The sequence below is a fragment of the Myotis daubentonii genome, chromosome 5 (assembly GCF_963259705.1).
Source record: "Myotis daubentonii chromosome 5, mMyoDau2.1, whole genome shotgun sequence".
Lineage (NCBI taxonomy): Eukaryota > Metazoa > Chordata > Mammalia > Chiroptera > Vespertilionidae > Myotis > Myotis daubentonii.
The window spans coordinates 43,713,541-43,738,379 of record NC_081844.1 but is presented as its reverse complement, the minus strand read 5'-3'; the positions used below and the strand labels follow the sequence as shown (position 1 = coordinate 43,738,379).

At 37.7% G+C, this 24,839-nt stretch overlaps 1 protein-coding gene across 3 annotated transcripts in view; it reads right to left on the bottom strand.

Annotated features, from left to right (window-relative positions):
- Window positions 1–24,839, bottom strand: part of LOC132235396 (probable ATP-dependent RNA helicase DDX60) — a 107,781-nt gene that overhangs the window by 51,358 nt on the left and 31,584 nt on the right. For all 3 annotated transcript variants that reach the window (XM_059697679.1, XM_059697678.1, XM_059697680.1), the window contains 11 exons: window positions 24,518–24,633; window positions 22,536–22,696; window positions 16,405–16,663; window positions 14,772–14,938; window positions 14,080–14,238; window positions 10,555–10,704; window positions 7,213–7,332; window positions 5,730–5,825; window positions 1,784–1,899; window positions 540–682; window positions 330–439 (listed from right to left, as the gene is read on the bottom strand). In XM_059697679.1, coding sequence (XP_059553662.1) covers window positions 330–439; window positions 540–682; window positions 1,784–1,899; window positions 5,730–5,825; window positions 7,213–7,332; window positions 10,555–10,704; window positions 14,080–14,238; window positions 14,772–14,938; window positions 16,405–16,663; window positions 22,536–22,696; window positions 24,518–24,633 — 1,597 coding nt within the window. The remainder of the gene's footprint in view (window positions 1–329; window positions 440–539; window positions 683–1,783; window positions 1,900–5,729; window positions 5,826–7,212; window positions 7,333–10,554; window positions 10,705–14,079; window positions 14,239–14,771; window positions 14,939–16,404; window positions 16,664–22,535; window positions 22,697–24,517; window positions 24,634–24,839) is intronic.

Sequence of the window (24,839 nt, the reverse complement as noted above, 5' to 3'; positions counted from 1 at the left end):
AAGAGAAGAATTAGTTTCAGAGAAGTGGACAGGTAGACAGGGATGATAAAAGAAAGAAAATGGGCAAAGATAATGTCCAAGAATAAATAAAATTAACCAAAAAATATTTTAGGTTAAAAGTTTCAGTCATTTTTAAGCTTTATGGATGCAGACACTATTAAAGAAAGAATGAAAACTGTAAAATTATTCTTGTGACTTTCAAAACAAAGTTTCAATATCTGTTATACAGCATCTATATCTCAATTTTGCTAAGTTTCAACTAGGCATCTTTTCAAATGTGATATATACTTTATATTACTAGGCACAAAGATGGCTGGAGTATTACTTACATGCTCTGTTGTTAGTGCGGCACATGGGTGAAAATGATCAAAGCAAATGTCATTATGTTTTACCGAACATATATGCTTCTCTAAATCATTGTATCTCTCTCCATAGAGCACTAAAAATGAAGAGCGAGAATTTCCAAATGAATAAACACACGAACGACTGGGATAATTTTAAAGTACAAAATAAAACTCCCATAGATGTATCAAACATACCAAGTCTAACTTTATATGACTGCTTCATTTGAAAGTGGTCTTTGTAAAAATTGGCACGATAGCCAGCATTTCTTTTAGAAGCAGTGTTCTTTTCTATTATATTGTCTGCTTGTTTCCAGTACCATTTTATCGATTGTAGCCACCTTAAAAATAAATTTACATATTATTTAGGCATAACATGAAACTACTTTTTGTGATATAATATTTTTAATAACAAAAATGTCATGTGCCTTAAAAATTGTACTTAAGGGAAGAATAGGCTCTGAAACCTGACACATTGAGATTGAATCCCAACCTCCTTATTACTGGCTATGACTGTTGTTATATCACTTAATATCTCTAAGCCTCATTTCCTACATTTTAAAATGGAAATAATAATAGTAGTTTTGGGCCAGCTGGCATGGCTCAGTGATTGAATGTTGACCTACAAACCAAGAGGTCACAGTTCAATTCCCGGTCAGGGCACATGCCCGGGTTGCAGGCTCGATCCCCAGTGTGGGGCATGTAGGAGGCAACCGATCAATGAATCTCCCTCATCACTGATGTTTTTATCTCTCTCTCCCTCTCCTTTCCTCTCTGAAATCAATAAAAATTAAAATATGTGTGTATATATATATATATATATATATATATATATATATATATATATGTGTGTGTTAAAATTCTAAATTCTATTTAATAGTAATAATGGAAGTAGTAAATCATAAGGATTGTAGGCATTTAAAATAAATTGATATATGCAAAGCACTTAGAACGGTACCTGGTACATTAGAGTCTTTACTCTAATTGTTATTATTAGTGGGCAAAAATATAGCCCAATGACAAAATGATATGGGGCTTTCAACTAATAAGGCTTTGCTATCTTTCTAACATCCACAAAGTGGGACAATATAAGAAATCTCAAGGTCAGTGAGAGAGTGTGTCATTATTCCATTTTATTTTTGGTAAAGGAAAAAAAAGGGGGGACCTAAATCAGTTACTTCTGGGGAACGTTTTTGAGGCAAGGGGAAATTTCTTACTCAATTGCAGATCTTGTTGGGAGAGTCCTTGATTTTCCCTTATAGAGTGTGGCCTTGCTCAGCACCTGCCAGGAGGTGCTAGTAGACTCTTTCCTTGAATATCCACAGATAAGCTAATAAATTCACCAGAAAGTTATGAAACATTTCAGAACCCATATAGAAAATATGATATTCAAACGTTCAAAATAGATAGCCATTCTATTCAAACGGGAACCTAATGCCTACTCAGTGAGATGTTCAGGGTTGCTTATTGTAGCCGAAAGAGCCAGAAAGGGACATCGAATCATGACAAGGAGATGTTCCCAAACTTCTGCTCCAATCTCTCCACCAAGACAATGGACCTATTAAAGACAAAAATTTCTCCATTAAAAAGTTCATTTAAAAATAGTTTATGAAAATAAGGCATGGCAGGCTAATTCCCTACATAGTTTCCTATCACATTTCATCAACCATGCTGAATTTATATACATATTCGGAAATTAAGGCAATAGAAAATCTTGACACATAAATTTTCCCTAATCCCCATAACCATTTCATCAATAATTCCTCTTTATCTTACCATCAAAAATGTATTTGGTATTATGCATTTCTCCCCATACCTACAACCAACCAAGTCACCATCACTCCTCAGCTGCGCTACCACACTATCCTCCTGACTACCTTCCTAGCTTCCCGCTTCGTGCCCCCTACGTTCTTCACATCACAGCCAAAATAATGTGTCTAAAAGATAAGTGAGTTAGGCCATGTTCCTAATTGACCTCCATCAACATCTTCCCATTACATACGGAATAAAATATAAAGTCCTTAACAAGGTGTATAATGCCAAGCTTCATCTCAAGCCACTCTCCCATCTTCTGCCAAATTTGCTCCAGACATACTGTCCTGTTCTTTATTCCTTGAACAGAACGTCCCTACTCTAGGGCTTTCACATATATTGCTCCTTCTGCTCTGCTTAAAATGCTCTTATTCCCTCTATTCAACCTGTATAAAGTTCAGCTTGATGTCACTATATTAGAAAGACTTTTCTGACTGCCCGCTCCAGAGCTGTCCTCCTACCCCATCCCTGCCATTATCACAATCACAAAAGCCCCTCTTTTTCTTCCCAACGTGTACCAATATGGGTTGGTATAGTCATCTGTGCGCTTAATTGTTTAATTCCCATTTGTCAATTACTCTTATGACCTTAGACGGGGGCATCCCCAGCACCAATAGTGCCTGGCATTGTGGAGGCACTCCTTAAATATTTGCTGAATATGTAAATGAATGTCTTTTGACGAAATAAAACAAATTCAACTAGACTCAGTGAAGATTCTCAAATGTGGTCTTCTTTGAACAAATAAAATCAACTGGAAAGGACTCACCATCAGAGCCACATAATTTTTTTAAAAAGTTCCCATTTTTGCCCATTTGGTTTTTCCCTGGTCAAATAATATATCATTTTGCTGAATATGAACTTTGTGCTTTGTACTAAATAGTACATTTTCCTGACCCTACCAGAATAAATATTAGCCTTCAAAACTTTTCAGCTTTACCCTTATATAAAAATGTCATATTTCATAACTTTGAGGTTAAAGTAAAACTCAAGGTTCTAGATTACAAAGATAAAATTTTTGTACATTTTCTGAGCAGGGATACTCAAGGCCTTTAAGATGCAATACATATAGATTAACCAAAAATCAGTATCAAATAAATCATAAGCACAGCCTGCTTGGTAGCTCCAAATTTATGACAGGAAAAGTTAAGTTAAATATAGATATATTTTCCCCCTTTAAATTGAAATTTCCTGAAGCAATGGAATATATCTTTTATAATGTTTTAAGTTTCACCCTAGTTGGTGTTGCGCAGTGGTTAGAGTACTGGCTCACACACCAAAGGCTCCTGAGTTCGATTCCTGGTCAAGGGCATGTACCTGGGTTGCAGGTTTGACCCCCAGCCCAGTTGGAACAGGTGCCTGTGGGAGCAACCAATCTATGTGTCTCTTTCACATCAATGTTTTTCTCTCTCTATCCCCCTTCTCTCTCCCTCCCTCCCACTCTCTCGAACAATCAATAAAAAAAAATATCCTTGGGTGAGGATTAACAAAAAGATAAATATACATAATGTGTTGTTTCTTTGAATAAATATTTCTTTTTAAAAAATATTTTTATTGATTTCAGAAAGGAAGAAAGAAGGAGAGAGAGAGAAACACCAATGATGAGAGAGAACCATTGGTCAGCTGCCTCCTGCACACCCCCTCCTGGGGATTGAGCCCACAACCTGGGCATGTGCCCTTGATCAGAACTGAACCTGGGACCCTTCAGTCCGCAGGTTGAAGCTCTCTCCACTGAACCAAACCAGCCAGCGCTGAATAAATATATCTAATAATAATACTATAAATTTTTTTAAAATATTTTCTATTTGCCCCTGTAAATTTCCATTGTTTCCTACCCTGCTTTCTCTGGCAACCTATAGAGACTACTTCAAAAGGGCTTCAATGTTCTCCACTTCCACTGTATTTGGCCAATGAAGACCCTTGGCAAGTGGTCAGAAAAAGGGAGGAGAATAAGAATGAGGTCTTCATTCTATTGGCTCCCTTCCTGAAAGATTACCTTGAGCCAACTGTATCCCTCAACTAAGGTAATTGGTCCTTAAATATGGCCAACTCAATCCAAATCTCCTTTTCAGTCTCAGTAACTGTTGCTTTGCCTTGTCCTTTTATTTGTTTTATTTTTTAAATATATTTTATTGATTTTTTACAGAAAGGAAGGGAGAGGGATAGAGAATTAGAAACATCGATGAGAGAGAAACATTGATCAGCTGCCTCCTGCATGCCTCCTACTGGGGATGTGCCTGCAACCAAGGTACATGCCCTTGACTGGGATCCTTCAGTCTGCAAGCCGGAGCTCTATCCAGTGAGCCAAACCAGCTAGGGCTGCCTTGTCCTTTTAAATCTAGGGGTAAGCTACTAGCTCTGAATGACTGTACTAATCTTATTCATTCCCTCATGCACACCTTTGGAAAATACTCTTCTTGAATTATATTTTAAGTGTGCCACCTGTTTTCAGTTGGGACCATGACTGATAAAATCAACACTAATAAAAGAGAAAAATGGTAATTGGCGTACGACGATACCCTTTTCATTGGCTAATCAGGGCTATATGCAAATTAACTGCCAACTAAGATTGGCAGTTAACTGTCAACAAGATGGCGGTTAATTTGCATATGTAGGCACAATGCAGGGAGGCGAAAGGGAAAGCAGGAATAAGCCCCCTGCCACTGACAGTGATTGGAAACCCAGGGGGGAGCTAAGAGCTGGGGGGCAGGGCAAAGGCGGCCCTGGGGCCGCCTTTGCCCTGCCCCCCAGCCATGATCGGAGAATCAGGTGCCTTTGCCGCCCTGGCCAGTGATAGCAGGAAGTAGGGGTGGAGCCAGTGATGGGAGCTGGGCACGTCAAAGCTGGCAGTCCCGGGAGCTAGGGGCCCCTTGCCTGGGCCTAAAGCGAAGCCCACGATCGCGGGGCCGCTGCAGCTGTGGGTCCCCGCTGCCCGGGCCGGACGCCTCAGCCAGAGGCATCCTGCAGGGGCAGGGGCGGAGCCCGCGCAATCGTGGCGCCCCCCCCCGCTGCCACTGCAGGTCCCTGCTGCCCGGGCCGGACGCCTAGGCCAGAGGCGTCAGGCCTGGGCAAGGGGCCAATCCTGCAATTGGAGGGTGATGGGGGTCAACGCCTGAGGGTCCCAGTATGTGAGAGGGTGCAGGCTGGGCTGAGGGACACTCCCCCCCCCCCCCCCCCACACACACACCCAGTGTACGAATTTCGTGCACCAGGCCCCTAGTAGCATATAAGTAGCATCATTATTAGAGGCCAACTTCTTTGCTTTAGGGATTAAAAACTGAATGTTGACATCTCTGTCCAAAATGTATGCAATGGTGGTTATTTCTGCTCCTCTGAAATAGTAGTCACCAATGACAGGTTCCTCTCCCATACAGAGTTCTGCAGCATACACCAATATACCCTACTGAGTTACAACAGGAAAATGGAGCCAAAAGATTGGTTATGATTCACTAGGAAAACCATTCAGAAGGAAGTGCATGTAGACAAAGGGACAAATATTCTAAGTACCAGAGATCTTCATTATACTAGTATGCTGTTGTACACTAGGAAATTAACCCAGAAAAATAATACCAAACCTACCTCATCAAATATAACATATCTGATCCTTTTCACCCATCTTTGGCGATGAGGAGCTAACAGCAGAATTTCAAGGCAGGCAGGCACTGTAACAAGTACCTAAAAGTAAGAACATTGCATAAACAAACATTTAGAGCATTTCCTATGTATACACATAGTTATAAATATATAAAAGATAGAGTTATAACTCCTGAATGTACCAGCTGATAAATAGGATATTGCTTCGGAGACTGTTGGAGTAAAACTGTGATATATTAGTTGGAACCTTATGAAATTGCAATTTTACAAGTCAAACTGGTAAAATATCAGATTTTAAATTCAAATTCTTACTTATGAGTAGTCAAAGTCATAAAATAGAAAGTTAATTGTCACATGTTTGTTTCCTCAAAATCTGACCCTAATACACAGTTTAGGATGAAAAAATGTTTATGAAGAACCAACAACTATGGAAGTGGGGGGACGGGGGATGGGGGAGAGGGAGAAGCTAAACTTCAAAACCGGCCTGATGAAATCTTAACCAACCTGGCTCAGAGTTCTGGAGTGAATATTGGCTGTCAGAGCAGTTCTACAGGAAGCCAAAATGGCCTGGTGTTTACTAGTATACCCCCGCCTAGCTCACTCACAGATATGAACTATGGAGGCAGAATTGGGAGCTAGCATTTGTTTTGAACACACTCCCCCATCTGGACAGCAAGTCCTTCCTTAAAAGGTGATCGGGGTAACATATATCCATTTCTGCCATGCAATGTTCTATAATCATGTTTTCACTTTTTGTTTAGTCTAGGTTGTTTATCTATGAGTTCAATAAATCAGAAACAAAATATCTATGATTTGCTTAACACCCAATTTTTTATCCATAATACAACATTTAAAAAATTACAATGAGCACTAGCAGGTTTAGCTCAGGGGATAGAGCATCAGCCCTCAGACTGAAGGGTCCCAAATTCAATTCTGGTCAAGGGCATACCTCTGTTGCAGGTTCTGGTCGGGGAGCATGCGGAGGCAACCAATGGATGTGTCTCTCTCACATCCATGTTTCCCTCTCTCTGTCTCTCACCCTCCCTTACACTCTCTCTAAAGAATCAATGGAAAAATATCCTCAGGTGAGGATTAACAACAACAAAAATTACAATAAGTATCCTACTCATCAAGAAAAGTAAGAGAACTCTACTTATGAAGAAAAAGTAATTCTAACTGGAAATTGGTGTTGGTTAATTTTTTATAACATTGGTTCTTCAAATCATTTTGAATTAAGTTATAAACCAAGATGATGCAATGAACTATAACTAAAATCTGAAATCAAAATGTAAGTGTCCTCCTATTATCCACTCTTTGGATTGTAACACTATTAAATTTTCCCTAAAGCCATTTCACCTTGTATATTCAACTGAATTATTTCCATAAGGCCTTGTGAATTTCTAGTGAAAAAGACATATAAGTACTATTATATAATTTGAGAACAAAAGCGTTCATTAATATGTCCTACCTGACAGTTTAGGGCATCATGACGATATTCCCTTGTAAAAATACCACAGAGAGTTTCACCATTAGGCAGATTTTTCATGTAACGATTCTGAACAGTTGCTGCCACTTGATTAACAAGGGCCTAGTTGACAAGGACAGAGATTCATTACTTAAAGTACAGGTAAAACAGGTAACAATAGGAACTGTATAAAAATATGTCCCGCTATGAGTACAGGAAGCTTAATAACTGCTTATTTTTTACTAGTCTACTCTAAATACACTAGTGTGCTTTTTTGAGATACTTTACTAAACATGTGAACCTCACTGATAAACCCCAACATAAAGTAAAATGGGGAAAATGGCTTCATCAGAAGGAAAAAATAAAGAGGAAATATTGCTCAGACATCAGGAAGAAAAAAAACACACACACAAAAATCAGCTAATATCTGAATGGCCAAGATTTAGAGACAATTGTGAGGCTGCTATAGAGAAAAGGTCAAGTGAGGGATAGTCAAGGTAACTTTGTGGTTTTTATATTTGGGGATTTCCCCCAGACATGTTAAGTTTAAATATAAACATGAATAAGTAGAACCATGCCCTGGATCAACCATGTAGCCTGGTCAGTAGAATCTGTGTGGAAACCTACAAACATCTTTCTATTTCACACTTTACACCAAAAAACAAAATTACACATAGATTAACCTGTAAATTTTAAAACATAAGCATAAAAATAATAGAAAATAAGAACTTCATATATTTTATATGCTTGAGCACACATGAAAAAATTAAATGAAAATATTGATAGATATGACTATACAAAAATATTAACAAAATATTGTTATCATTAATGTAACCATAATAAAAAGACAAAATGACAAATAAAAGTATATTTATTACAATCTAAAGAGAAATAGTATACTAAATATACAAAATTCTGATTCTATATAATAAAAGCTTAATATGCAAATCGACTGAATGGCAGAATGACTGGTTGGCGGGGGGCAGGGCCGGTGAGCGGGAGGCGCCAGGCAAGCCAAGGCAGGTGCCAGCAGTCAGAGGGAGGGGACAGCGATCAGGGGGCGGCAGTGACCGGCAGCGGTGGAGGGGTGATGGGGGGTGGCAGGGCCAGAGCTGCCCAATGGTGTGACAGGGGGCACCCCTCAGAGATGTCCACAAGGAGGGGCCTAAGCCATCAGTGGGACACCCCTGAGGGCTCCCAGACTGTGAGAGGGTGAAGGCCGGGCTGAGAGAACCCCCCTAGTGCACGAATTTTTGTGCACTGGGATTGTAGTAAATTAATAAAAAGACATTACCTTCCCCGCCAAAAAAAAGAAAAATGGGCAAATACATTTACAATGGGTTTATGAATAAAGAAATTTCAAAACCCCCAAATCACACACAAAGATGCCCAAATCACAAAAATCCAAATTTAAATATGAGGTAAAAGTTTTCATCTATCAGTATGGCAAAAACTTTTTAAATGATTAAAAGACAAGAGAATGTGTACTACTATGTACTGTACTGCCAGTGGGAATAAAAATAGATTTAAACTTTTTGAAGAGTACCAATTCCACTTCTAGTCAGTTTAACTTTTCTTTTTTATATATAAATATATTTTTATTGATTTCAGAGAGGGAGAGCGAGATAGAAACATCAATGATAAGAGAGAATCATTAATCTGTTGCCTCTTGCAAGCCCCTTATTGGGGATCAAGCCCACAAACCCTGGCACGTGCCCTGATCAGGAATAGAACTATGATCTCCTGGTTTATAGGTTAACACTCAACCACTGAGCCATACTGGCTGGGCCAGCTTAATTTTTCTTGATATGCTGTATTACATTCCAACAATGAATACTTATTGTTTTCATAAACATGAAAAACAAAAAGCTACAAAAAATAATAAAGTGCTAATCCTAGCCAGGTGACTAACTTGGTTGAAGCATCATTATGTCCACCAAAAGGTTGCAGGTTTGATTACCAATCAGGGTACATATCTAGGTTGTGAGTTTGATTCCCATTTGGGGCACATGTGGAAGGCAACTGATCAATCTTTCTATCTCACATCAATGTTTCTCTTTCTTCTGTTCTCTCTTCTCTCTTCTCTCTCTCTCTCTCTCTCTCTCTCTCCTTCTCAAAACATAAAATTAAAAATTAAAAAACTAAAATGCTAATTACAACTAATATATTGATTAATTTGAGGCTGACCACAAGTCACTCAATACTACACATTTTTCTAGAAAATAAAACAGAGTCTGAATTCACATTAATCCATAGAATTAAAGTTATCTCAACTAGATTTGCTTTTCTTAATTGTAATCATATTTAAAACAAAATGTGGTGAATGAGGATATGTAAACTTATACTTCCTATAAATAAAACCTCCTGCATGACAAAAATCATACCTTCTATTTTTAAGTTCAACATTATGAGTTCTAGACATAAAAGAAATATGACAAAACAACCTGACTTGAGAAATGGGGCAGTCACTAAGGCCCAACAGCTGATTAGATACATCCCATAAATTCTGCAGAGGCACTAGTAGGTTCTTAAGTGACTCAACAGTGCCCAGCAAAGAATGGGTACTTCTCTCAATTCAACTTGAATGACAAGATCATGAGACCAGACTTTTTCCTCATGATGGTTCTAAGGAAAGTACTATTTGACCTCCGAAACTAAAAAGAGAAAATGCAGGTTAAAATAAATTAAATCATGGAAACAGAGAACAGATTTAGTTGCCAGAGGCAGGGGTGGAGGCTATATGAAATGGGTGAAGGTGGTCAAAAGGTACAAACTTTCAGATGAAAGATAAATAAGTCCTGGGGATGTAATGTACAGCATGGGGACTATCGTTAAAAATACTGTATTGTATATTAGAAAGTTGTTAAGAGAGTAGATCTTAAAAGTTTATATCATAAGAAAAAATGTAACTATTTGAGATGATGGATGTTAACTAAACTTATTGCTATAATCATTTCACACTGTATACATATGTCAAATCATTATGTTGTACGTCAATTATCTATATATAGAAAAGCCAAGCTACCGAAACACCAGAACAACCAGAACGACCGTTTGCTTTGACGCACACTGCACCCCCTATTACCCCTCAACCCTGATTGTGGGCAGGGCCAGCCAGCCAACCTCCCAGCCCATCCCCTCAGCCTGCCCAGCCTGATCGGCCCCAATCGGGGTGGGTCAGCCAGACCCCACTCATGCATGAATTTGTGCACTAGGCCTCTAGTATATCAAAACTGGAAAATGAATAAATAAAAAGTGGAACAGATTTATCACATGACTACATGTATTATTTTAAAAGAGGGGATTCAAGAATGAAAGAGCAAATTAAAATCACTTGAGCACTACCTTTGTTGGTGCGACATACACAACCACCCCTTCATCGCTCTCCTTTAGCACTTTCTCCATGCAGTAGTAGGAAGCATAGGTTTTGCCTGAGGACGTTGGAGCAACAATCACAGCTGATTCATTATTATCCACAACATCAAGGAGCTCTCTCTGCAGGATTCAGAGCACCATTTGTGTCAATAATGTGAAGAGCATGTCACCAAAACAAATATATTAATACACTTTCAGTATAAATTTCTGAACCTCAAAAGGAATGATTGGGAGTTGCAAACACATGAAGAGATTTATAGAAAAACCTGAAAAAATCATGATATTCTCTCAGAAAAGATAATTGTTATGCTTTTGAGCAATTTAAGGTGTGTTTGTGGGGGTGGGGAAAACGGAGAGTGAGTCTGAATAAAATATCTTGCTGTTGAGAAGACCTTTTTTCTAATTATTAGTCATTAAGTGCAGAATGGCTTTGAGAAATTCAGTTCTAAGAAGTAACCAATATGTATTTTTATGATGGTAAGAAAGCAGCTGAGGAAGAGAAAAAAAATCAATGATTTATTATTTTATTACTTACCTTCTAATTTCTAAATATAAGAATGCCAGGTACCTACAGTGGGGCCTTGACTTACGAGTGTCCCGACTAACGAGTTTTTCGAGATACAAGCCATCTCTCGGCCGATATTTTGCTTTGAGTTGCAAGCTAAAATTCGGGTTACGAGCCAGCTTCAGATACCCCACCGCTAGTTGGCGCAGCGAACGTCACAGTGAATGCCACAACATCAGCCCAGCATCACGTGTCTCACTCATTCACTTTTTGATTTGACATACGAGTAATTTGAGTTACGAGCTCCGTCACGGAACGAATTAAACTCGTAAGTCAAGGCCCCACAGTACTTCGGAGGGCATGTGGGATCTTCATCCCTTCAGCCTATCCTTTTATGCATCAAAATGATGACTACTCAAAGAATCATGTCTGTATGATGGGTAGTGTGTGAAAAAGCATCCAGGGCCCCAATCTGCATGCTCTCTTAATCTAGGTCCACTGTGGAACACACCCCAAAGTGAAGGGAGCATCAAAAGAATTGGAATGTTCATAGGATTAATGAAGAGAACTTGACTGCCTTGTGTCCTGCACTGAAGTAAGCACTGGTTCTCCTGCTCCTGAAAAGGAGGCAGGGATTTTTTTAAGGTACCCCACCATCATCAACATAAGAAAGCTAAATTAATATCAAACATGACCAACCAAAGTGGTACAAAACTAGAAATCAATTACACAAAGTAAAGTGGAAAATTCATAGATATGGAAAGACTAAACAACAATGGGTCAAAGAATAAATCCAAAGAAAAATAAAAAATCCTTTGAGACAAATGAAAATGGGCATATACCAAATTCATGGAATGTAGCAAAAAAAATGCTCTAAGAAGGAAGTATTTAGCAATAATGACTTTTGTGTTAATAATGTGAAGAGCATGTTACAAAAACAAATATATTAATATACTTTCAGTAAAACTTTGCAACTATGTGGAGAAAAGGGAACCTTTCTGCACTGCTGGTGAGAATGTAAATTTGTGCAGCTACTATAAAAAACTGTGTGGAATTTTCTTAAAAATTAAACATACAACTACTTTATCCACTTCTGGGTATTTATTGGAAGAAAATGATAACACTAACTCAAAAAGATATATGAACTCCCAAGACATGAAAACAACCTAAGTGTCCATCAATGAATAAATGGGTAAAAAATTGTGATATATAAATACATATATATGTATATACACAATAGAATACCATCTAGCCATTTTAAAAAAATGAAATCTAGTCATTTGCAATTAAATAAATGGACCTTGGACCTTGCAAAATTATGCTTAGTGAAAGAAGTCAATCAGAGGAAGATTAAAAAAGAAAGAAAGAAAGGCCCTAGCCGGTTTGGCTTAGTGGATAGAGTGTACACCTGCAGACCGCAGGGTCCTGGGGTCAATTCTGATCAAGGGCACCATACCTCAGTTGCAGGTTCCTCCCAGGCCCGGACCCTGGTTGGGGCACATGAGGCACCCAATCGATGTGTTTCTCTCACACTGATATTTCTCTCTGTCTTTCCCTCTCTCTAAAAATCAATGGAGGCAAACAATCTATGTGTTTCTCTCACATCAATATTTCTCTCTGTCTTTCCTCTCTCTTTCACTCTCTCTAAAAATGGGAAAATATCCTCAGGTGAGGAGAGAGAGAGAGAGAGAAAGAGAAAAAGAAAAAGAGAGAAAGAAAGAAGAAAGAAAGAAACAAAGGAAGGAAGGAAGGAAGGAAGGAAGGAAGGAAGGAAGGAAGGAAGGAAGGAAGGAAGGAAGGAAGGAAGGAAGAGAGTTCAGATTGGAGGTTGCCAAAGAACCAGAGGTGGGGGTGAGGAATGGGACAAAAATGGGTGAAGGGGGTATTAAAAATAAATTAATTTAAAATAAATAAATAAGAACCACTACAAGTAAAAAAAACTTGGAGCCCACAATTATGACTAGCGTTAAGTTATCCTATATCAAAAGGAACCATGGGAGATTAAATTTTCTTGGGGAATTAGAGCATAAGATGTACTACTATCTAGGCTCTGACTGTGCAATCTATGTGTAGAAAAAAAATGCCTAAGACTCAGAAATGTAAACCTAAAGTCATCAGTGTAGGCAGACTGTAAGCCACTGTGGGGTAGGACTAGGTCTTGGGGTTGACTGCAATCTTGGTGCTGAACAAAGTCTCTCATTTCATTCTGAATTCCTTTGATTTTCCAAAGCAAAATCCTTGGGGCAGCCCCCTTAGAGATAAAATTTTTCATTTTGGTGCTAAGTTTTTAAAAAAAGTCAACACTTAATTGTCCCAAAAAAAAAATGCAATGTAAAATAAAAGTAAACATTTCTGATATCTTCCGCAAAATTAAACAACAAAAAGATGAAGTCAGATACTGAATAGGACAGTCCATTAGATTGAAACTATGTAATTGCACTTTTGTAGGTAAACATGTTGAATTTCTTAGCAATTTTATATTGTTTAGTCTATGAAGAAACACACCATATCATTCCAAATTTTATACCCATTAATACCAATTTTACACTTATTTGTAGAAGAATAGCTATTATGGTAACAGATAAGGCATGCAAAAATATAAACACTTGTATACACAGTTAAATGTACCAAATTTCTCTGTGCACAATTTATAGATTTACATATTAAATTCTACTGACAAAGGGAAAACTTGGAGGCTGCTCCATAATGATACAACTAGATGACACACAACTTCAAAAATATGCATGTGAACTCATCAGAGTACCTCCAAGGAATGGTCTAGTAATACAAAATGAACATAATAAAAATTTCACTTTCTTTAGGTTGAAAAAAGTCTACACTTGACATTCCCAATAACAAAATAATTGTAAATGATATGACTCAATATTAAGAAGTTAATGACAAATATAATAGGTAGCACCACAATAATGAAAAAATCCTCAGATCACATTTAATAATAAATACAAAGGCCTGTTTCATTCGGTCATTACCTGCCATGTGTCAGGAATAAAATCATGAACTCTGGGATCTGGATCTTTTCTCTCATCTCGTAGCAAATAATGGCCCATATATTGTAGTTGAAACCGAACAGGCCCAATGCCAATTGAATATTTATTCTTTTTCTTCTCCTTTATGCCATCTTCTGCAACCTACATTATTTTAAAAGTTCATTTGAAAGTGATTTTAAATTATAACATCATTCAAATAATTAAAACATTTATTACTAGCACATTTGATGAGAAAAAAATTAAAACTTTTTTAAATCTTGTAATATCTTTGCTGAAGTATTTTAGCACCTACTCATCATCTTAACCATGAGTAAATTAGCAGACATCAAAGTTTTCAAAAACCCATCAAGATGTTTGCAGCTACAATCTAGTATATGTAAAGACAATTAAAGAATCCCATTATACTGTTTAAATTTTTTGCTAGAATTAAACATCGGATTAGTTTTACAGGTCTGCATAGATTATCTGGCATTTAATGTTTGTCCAAACACTTGTACAAACTTTCTAATTCCAGATTACTTCAAATTTGGGCAGCTAGGTTACTAATAATGATTATGAATTCAAAGTAAATATTTTCAGTTAAAAACACCTAGAAGAGGTGATTGTATTTGCAAGACCCTTTATATATACCTAATAATTATTCTATTAAAATGGAACTATTCTGAAAACATTACCTCAGTTGGATTTAAAGAACTTGCCAACTCATCAAATCCTAAATACTTAAGGCATCTGGCTATGAGTTGCCGATCTGCCTCTTGCAAAAAATCTGGGTGTTTTTCCATCAAGGAGTGGATCCTTTTCATCATTTGAACAGCTATACTTAAATCTTTTGCAGTTTCACCTTGGCAAAGAACAACACAGTTGTTATAAAGACCACCAAAAACAATAAATTTATGTTATCTGAGAGTAGTCATCCAGGCTATCAATTTGACCTAATTAAATTCACTATGGTTTTGGAACACAAAATACTAAATAAAATAATATTAAAGTGCAACTATACACACATCATCATCTCTATGGACAAAGTTGAAGAAAAAGAAAAATCTTATAGTTCATTATAGAAATAAGGTCATTAAAGCTCAAATTTGTGCAAGTTCTGGGAACAACAAATATTTTCTCCACCTATTATTTTCACACCTTCTCTACTGTGTTCAAAGAAAAATATTCGGATGACTTTAAATACTCAGTTTAAAACTTAGCAACATTTATTGAGGTCTACTCTTGACCACAAATAAGTATTTGGCATAATCAATAGAGCCTCTCAATTCAATCAGCCTAATACACTTGCCAGAACAGACTTTGCTAATTCCTCTTCATTGCTTTATAGTCACGCACATATAATCTTTTTATACTCACCACTGCTAATCTTTCCATACTTACCATTTTAAGGCTGTCTTTGATTCTACCTGTCTTCTAATCAACCTATATTCAACAAATATTACCAAACACCTACTAAATGCTGTAGGAAGCTACAAAAGAAACTTAGTATGTTATTATTCTTATTCTCCAGGAGGGTAAGCCACTGTTCATTCTGATTTCTCTTACAATATGTTGGTTTGGAAGAAATAGCTAAGCCAAGTCTCAGGCTTTCCACTGTAATGGAATCCACAGTGAAAGGATGACTTTGCTAGAGCACATTGAAGTTAGTAGAATCAGAGTGTGGGGAATAAAGAACCTGGTGAGCCTGTGTTAAGCGGATTCAAGGGCGGAGAACCTCAAGACGGACATCAATTAACTTTACTCAGAACAATTGTCAGTTTGGAGATATGGCACATGATCATTTCACGGGCTATCAATTTACATATCTCTACCCAGTCTTATTTCTCCTTTATCTCCTTCTTCCCATCTGTTCTTTTCTTTTCTATTATCTATTATAGAAATTGCAAAGCAGAGTGCAGGGAACCATAGCAACTTCTGGAAGAACTCAGTAAGATAATAAACATGATCCCAATTTTACCCAGAAAGAAAATGTTCGTATTTCAGATCTCAAAGATGAATGACAGATTCTCCCAGGGTGCCTCACCATCTTTGTGGGTTCCCTTAACCATTCCTACAACTTTGTAATTTCTTCAAACCTCTCTTTGATTTTAATTTGTTTATGAATGTGCTGAATATTTGACCCTGTCTGAGATTTCGTTGCTCATTGATAAAATAGAGGGAAGAATACTTGGAGGAATTGTGTAAGGATAAAATCAGATAATGGATCTAAAGCTCCTAACACAAATTTCCACTTAATAGGTGACTGTTATCATCATTCTATTTTAAAATTCTCCAGTTCATCAAAATAAAAAACATAGGATCACATACCTTTTCCTTGGCTTCTACAATGTTCTTTCCATGCTTTCAAGCAGGCAGTTAACCCTACTATTTCAACTTGATATTTCACCAAGTTACTTTTACATGATTTCAAAAAATCTTCCAGGTTCTGTATTCCAGAGTTTAAATTCTCTTTCATTTCCTCCTCAATGGAGTGTGACAGAACACTCCACTTATTCTCTTCTTTTTGTTCTTCCTTGGCAAGTAATCTCTTTTTATTCTCTCTAGTAATTATTTCAGCCTTTGTCTCCTGCCCCAAAACGAAAAGAAACATATCATGAATCAAGTTGGAAATATTCCAATATTTCATGAATGAGACAATATTTTTAAGTGTATATTAGTTTTTTGGACCATCATCCCATTCTTGAATAGGCACAATTTTAGTCTGTGTCTGTTTCTTAAAATTAAAGCCTCTTGTAATTGAAAACTTATGACATTTTAATTTAATGAGTATAAAAATTAGGTGATTTTCTAGGTTTATGAGTGATCTATATTATAAATCAAAGAGTAAATATAACAAAATCAGAAACACCAGGGCACTATTTTTTTCACGTCTTCATGCACTCGTTCCTGCTGCTGCATCTAGAATTGGTTCCCTCTTGCATTCCTCCATGGTCACCTACTTGTCCCTCAAGGTATTTCTTCCATGAAGCCTTTCCTAATTCTCTTAAGATTAAGTCATGTATTCCTCCTCTTCCTGGGCAACCATGAAAGCACTCATCACAGGTATTGTAGCTGTGATTTCACTTGTCATACTTCCTCTCTAGATTAATATCCTTGAAACTGAGTTGTCTAGATGTTACAAGTCAAAATATTTAGTTTATAATATTTGATGAATGAATGAGGAATATAAAGAAAACAATGGAAAGGAATGGAAAAAAGAAGCAACAGAAGTACAACTGATTTGCACTATCTAGATATGCATTTCCAATTGACTTAAACACAAGATGGAGCCATTTTTACTAGATTTTTACCATTTAGGTTTATTAATATACAAAGGCAAGTTAGATAATTGCTGTATTCGCAAGATAATTCTGACAAATCTTGCACTATTCTGGTCAGTCATGAAATTAATACTTAAACTTTGCCTACAATGAAGTCAATTTTAGTTGCCATCACTTTCTCAGTGTTTAATTCTAATCAAGAAATATTGAGGTTTCCCGATGTTTTAATCTTCCAAATGTACTGTCTTGGGTTAACTCAGCATGGTTTTGTCTCAATACAACAAGGATGTCCCTTGGCTCTTTGCCTTTGAAAATGATTTTTTCTTAAATATGTAGATTTATTAAACTGCTGCCAAAAGACCACACTTATATAGTACTGAGGGTATTTAATTCCCATGAGGTTACTTAATTTCTAACAATGCGGAAGAAAAAAAAGCATGGAATTTTTTTGTCTTTAGAACCTGTACTATGTAATGAGGATTTTTACAAACTTGACATTTTATCACCTCTCAAAAAAAAACAAAAGACAAAAACAAAAACGAAGAAGGTACATCTTGATAGCCCTAAATGAAGAAAGCTGTAATTGGATGTTCTCATTAATAAAATTGGCTATAAAAAATGTCATCATGACAAATAGAAAAATTATGACCACCTAGTTCGGCTTGGGGAAGCTGCTTTTTACTATAAGAACAAATGTCCTCATTTCTTCATGGACTTCCTTTTTTAATTTCATCTTTATTGAGACTTACCTGGCAAATAACATTGTAAGATATTTAAAGTGTAAATACTGGTGATTGATATACATATACATTTTGGAAGGGTTCCCCACATTGAGCGAATTTACCCATTCATCACCTCACATATTTATTTATGGTTAGAACATTGAACATCTATTTTCTTAGCAAATGTCAATTATACAATACAATGTTATCAACTATACTCACCATGTTTTACGAGCTCCTCAGACATTATTTCTTTTAGAACTGAAAGTTTGTACCCTTTTACTAACCTCTCCCTATTTCCTCTAACTCCCAGCCCCTGGCAACTTTTCTACTATCTGTTTCTAGCAGTTTGACTTTTTTTTTCCTTTTTCTTTTTCTTTTTTTTTTTAGATTTCACATATAAGAATTGTTTGTGTGAAAATGCCATTGGAATTTTGATAGTGATTGTACTGAGTCTTTAGATTGCTTTTGGTAGTATGACATTTTAGTAATATTAATTCTTCTAGTTCATAGGCATAGAATGTCTTTCCATTTCCTTGTTTCTTTTTTAGTTTCTTTTATCAATATCTTATAATTTTCAGTGTACAGTTCTTTCACCTCCTTGGTTAAATTTATTTCTCAGTATTTTATTTTTTTATTAAATAGTCACCCAAGAATATGATTTTTATTGATTTTCTCATTGGGGGTGGGGGGGGGGGGAGAGAGAGAGAGAGAGAGAGAGAGAGAGAGAGAGAGAGAGAGAGAGAGAAAGATGAGAGAGAAACTTTGATCAGTTGCTTCCCATGTGCACCTCAACTGAGGATTGAACCCAAAACCTAGATATGTGCCCTGAATAGAAATTCAGCCCACAACCTTTTGATGTATGGGATGACACTCCAACCACCTTAGCAACCTGGCCAGGCCAGTATTTTATTATTTTAAATGAAATTGAAAATGGGACTGTTTTCTTAATTTCTTTTTCTGATAGTTCATTGTGTATAGAGACGCAACAGATTTTTGTTTATTGATTTGTACTGCAACTTTACTGAATTTATTTATTGATTCTAACAGCTTTTTGGTGGAGTCTTTGAGGCTTTTACATATACTATCATGTCATCTGCAAAGAGATACAGTTTTAGTTTTTCCTTTTCAATTGGGATGCCTTTATTTCTTTTTCTTGCCTAATTGTTCTAGCTGGACTTGGACTTCCAGTACTATCCTATATAATAAAGAGATAATATGCAAATTGACCATCACACCCTCGCACAAGATGCCCGCCCTCATGTGATCAAAGATGGCCACCCCCATGTGGTCACAAGATGGGCAGCAGGGGAGGGCAGTTGTGGGCAATCAGGCCAGCAGGCGAAAGCAGTTAGGGGTGACCAGGCTGGCAGGGGAGGGCAGTTGGGGGGAACCAGGCCTTCAGGGGAGGGCAGTTAGGGGTGACTGGGCCAGCAGAAGAGGGCATTTGGGAGTAACCAGGCCTGCGGGGAGCAGTTAGGCATCGATCAGGCTGGCAGGGGAGTGGTTAGGGGCAATCAGGCAGGCAGGTGAGCAGTTGGGAGCCAGCAGTCCCAGATTGTGAGAGGGATGTGGGATAGGGCCTAAACCAGCAGTTGGACATCCCCCCCAAGGGGTCCCAGATTAGAGAAGGTGCAAGCTGGACTGAGGGACACCCCCCAGTGCACTAATTTCATGCACTGGGCCACTAGTCCTATCTAATAAAGAGGGAATATGCTAATTGACCCTCACACTGTCAAAAAGATGGCAGTGCCCAGAGCCAATAAGGAGGGAATATGCTAATTGACTGCCCCACCTTCAAAGATGGCGGCACCCACAGCCAATACAGAGGGAATATGCTAATTGACTGGTCCACCCTCAAAGATAGCAGCGCCCACAGCTACAAGATGGTGGCACCCAGTCCCCTCATTCCTGCTGGGGCTGCAGGCATGTGGCAAGGCCAGGCCTGCCCCAAGGCGGGCCCAGCCACTCTGCATGCCTGCCTCTGGAGTCCCCCCATCCCTTTAGTCCCCCAGCCACCCAGGACCAGCCAGAGGCACAGGCAAGCCTTGGATAGTGGCTGCCCAGCCATCCAGGGCTGCCCGAGGCTCAGGTAACCAAAGCTGGCCGAGGCTTGCACTGCCAGCAGTGGCAGCAGCAGAGGTGTGATGGGGCATTGCCTTCCTCTGATCACCAAGTCACCTCCCACCTTTTGAGGGCTCCCGGACTGTGAGAGGGGGCAGGCTGGGCTGAGGGACTGCCCATCCAGTGCATGAATTTTCATGCACCAGACCTCTGGTCTATATATGTAAAAGCCTAAGAGACTGGCCAACTGGCCAACCGGCCAGTAGCTATGATGTGCATCGACCTCCAGGGGACAGATGCAGGAGCTGTTGAGCAACAGCAACTTTGCAGAATGCTCTCTCGCACTCCGGGACCCCTCAAGGGATGTCAGACTGTTGGTTTGGGCCCATTTCCCACAGACCAGGCCGAGGGACCCCACCAGTGTAAGAATCCATGCACCAGGCCTCTAGTTTTGAATAAAAGTGGAAAGAGTAAACTTTCTTGTCTTATTCCTGATCTTAGAGAAAAAGTTTTCAGGTTTGTAACTTTCTCATTATATAATGACCTTCTTTCTCTCTTATTATAGTCTTTGACCTAATGTCTATTTTCTCTAATGTAAGTATAGCTACCCCTGGGTTTTTGTGTGTGTGTTTTTTTTATATTTTTATTGATTTTTTACAGAGAGGAAGGGAGAGGGATAGAGAGTTAGAAACATCGATGAGAGAGAAACATCGACCAGCTGCCTCCTGCACATCCCCCATGGGGATGTGCCCGCAATCAAGGCACATGCCCTTGACCAGAATCGAACCTGGGACCCTTCAGTCCGCAGGCAGACACTCTATCCACCAAGCCAAACCAGTCTTGGCTACCCCTGTTTTTTTTTCATTTACATGGAATATCTTTTTCCATCCTTTTACTTTTAATCTATGTGTGTCCTTATAGCAGAAGTGAGTCTCTTGTAGGAAGCATATAGTTGGGTCTTTTGCTATTATTCATTCAGCCGGTGTATGTCTTTTGATAGGATAATTTAGTCCATTTATCTTTAAAATAATTGACAGGTACTGATTTACAATTACCATTTTGTTAAATTTTTTTCTGGCTAATTTTATAATTCTTTTGTCCCTTTCGTATCTTTCCTGTGTGATTTAATGATTTTCTATAATGCTTAGATTTCTATGCTTAGATTTCTTTCTCTTTTGTCTATATATTATATGGTTTAGCTTTGTGGTTACCATTTGGCTTATGCAAAATACATTACATTTATTTACATTATTACACTGTCCACCTGAAGCAGGTTATAGAGATGAGAAGACTGACTGTAAGGCAGCAGTTTTTAAGGTATGAAAATGGATTCTTTCAGGGAAAGGATGGGAGATGGGTGTTTTAGTTGGCTGCTTCTGGCTGAGCCCTGGAAGGGATAGCTAGGCAAGTATAGTTCAAACCTGTTAAGAACTGTCTTTGTTTTGTATTGTCTTATGGGTCTTGTGGAAGCAAGCCCCATTGGCATTCAGAGTATATATGTTGGGAGCCTATTAAAGTTGGGGTACTAAATGTTGGGTCCAAACCCTTCCCTCCTGAGGGAGAGATGAGAATTGTGTTTCTTCCTAATTTTACAGGGTGGGGCAAAAGTAGGTTTAAAGTTGTGAATATGCAAAAACACAGAGTTTATTCTTTTATTATTATTTATTAATTATTGCATTATTTTCCATATGAACAACTATAAACCTACTTTGGCCCCACCCTGTATGTCACTGTGCCAGGGATGGGGCTTACTGCAAGAGTTATATCTCAGCTTCGTCTTCTTGTTTTATTGGGGGTTTTTCTCATGCACCCAATGTGTAAGAGTCCATTCAGCTAGCTTCTGGATTTCCTTCAGTGGGAATTTTAAAGGGAATAACTAAGCAAGGTATAAATTCAGTGTGTCCATGGGAGGAGGTGAGTTCAGCAACCTCTTATATTGCCATCTTGAACCAGAACTCCCAAAGAGCTAGATATATTTTTACTGTTATCTCAATGTTTTTACATCCAAGCCTTTAGTTTTATTTTTGTTAATAAATATATATATTTTAGATATGCAGATTAGAGCATCTTAGCAAGTAAATAAAATAATAGGTGATCATATATATATATATGATCATATATATATACTATATATGCATATATATACTATATATATTTGTATATATAGTATATATGCATATATAGTATATATATGCATATATGGTATATATATGATCATATATACATATATAGTGTATATATATGCATATATATAGTATATATGCATATAGTATATATATGCACATATATAGTATATATGCATAGCATTGTAAGAAACTACCAGAGACTGAACAAAATAGCTTAAAAAGAGGCAAAAAAAGTAAAATATTTTGATAGAATTTATAGAACCTACATTTGCCTTTTTGGTCTTGGGTTTACTGAAATTCTTCTTTGGCTTGACATCTTGAGTTACAATGAGTTTGGGAGAGACTGATTCTAATGAATTTCCATAAAATCGCTGAAAAACTTGATACTTTTGCAGAGATTTAAGGTAATAAGGATCTCTAGGGTTTCCTGAAAAGGAAAAGACAAAATGTAATACAACTGCATTTCTTCAATAGTATTCTGACTAATTATTCACATCATCCCAATCTAACATGCACTTTCTTTTTGAGTTTGGAACAGTAACTTATTGTTCACTTTTGTTAAAGAGGGGATCTTTTACTCAGACTATCTCGTCTGTAGAATAATTCCTTACTTTATTTAAAGGATATAAATGATAAAGCATTCTTTCATTATCTATCTCTCAAAACAACTATCAGGATGCTATGACAGATCCTAGGCATTCCCTAGAATCAAGTCATATGTCTTGTGACTAAAGTTAAGAAAAGGAAAGTAGAGGCAGAGTCAAGAAGATAGCCATTTAGGATATTCTGGCTTCTTGCATCACTTAAAGGAAAAATCATTACTCCAGACCATAGTCACAGAATCAAGAGCTTGGAAGCTGAGGAAAAGTTACACTATGGTAAAATCTAAAAACAGAGTAAATCTTAACAGTCAAGATATGACATACTCCCTTACCCAAGAAAAAGCACAATACTCAAAGGGAATAACTACGCTAGTTAATTTTTCTATGTCTATCTACATATATCAAATCAAACCACTCTGAAGGATATTAATGGTTCATCTAAAACAGTGGTTCTCAACCTTCCTAATGCCATGACCCTTTAATACATTTCCTCATTTTGTGGACCCCCAACCATAAAATTATTTTTGTTGCCATTTCATAACTGTAATTTTGCTACTGTTATGAATCGTAATGTAAATATCTGATATGTAGGATGTATTTTTCATTGTTACAAATTAAACATAATTAAAGCATAGTGATTAATCACAAAAACAATATGTAATGATATATGTGTTTTCCGATGGTCTTAGGCGACCCCTGTGAAAGGCTGGCGACCCACAAGTTGAGAATCGCTGATGTAAAAGATCCGCTTGCATCTCGTAGGATCTTGTTAGTTGTTTATAGCAGGTTGATGACTATTTCATATGAGCATGCTTACTGTGCACACTCCTAGATTCTCCTGAAAGTAAGTTTTGTCAACTTGCAGGGAGGAGGAGTGTGTGTGATCATAGAACAAAAGTGAAATGAATGATCCAAGGACACCAGATCCCTAATTCAACCTCTGTTGATGAACTGCTAGTGCAGTGGTCGGCAAACTGCAGCTTGGCAAACCGCGGCTCGTGAGCCACATGCGGCTCTTTGGCCCCTTCAGTGTGGCTCTTCCACAAAATACCAACTTCTGAGCATGGGCCACGAAGTTTCAATTGCACTATACGTGCGCGCCCGCACATGGTATTTTTGGAAGAGCCACACTGAAGGGGCCAAAGAGCCGCATGTGGCTCACGAGCTGCGGTTTGCCAACCATGGCGCTAGTGGTTTTATGGGGCTTCATTTATTGTTCCTACCATCCTAAGCATGAAGGCAGATAAAATGATGGCACTTGTTAAACGCTGTCAATTGGGTGGTGTGAAAGCAACTGCAATTGCTTGAAAGACTATGGCCTCAATATTTTTGACATCAAGGAATTCACAGAATTCTTTAATTATAAATTGTCTTTGCTTAAGACAGCTCCTAACTTTTGTGGGGACAAATGCCATCTTTGTGTACTTCCTCCTAAGACACTGACATACCTATGTAGAAATGACTGTCAGTAAACGAAATGGGACTCTTCTCTACCATCTTTACTGACATTCACCTACATATTTTCTGGACTAGTCTTACTCAAGAAATATAATTTGTGGCACATAATATGCTGCTATTTCATTCTGAGATAAAAGACAGAGAATGAAATTGGCTTTAGTTTATTTCACCAGAGTCACAGAGCTCACCATTAAAAGCGGACTTTGCCCTATCATAATCATCACTAAGGGGTCTGTGAGAATGCCAATGTACAAGTTCATCAAATGCCTTATGTTTCACCAGTGAAGTTACAATCGGATCATCCCTATGAGATAAAAAGAAATATATTCATATTTTAAAGTACAGGCATTCTAATATAATATAACACAGATTATAATTTGCAATCATATTTTTTAAAAAAATTAAGCCCTTCCTCTTTCTGTGATATGATATAAATAGTTGAACCCAAAGAGCAGTTTATTAGAGGCTTAATAATCCAGAATCCACTTCATGTTTTAAACAGTCCCATCA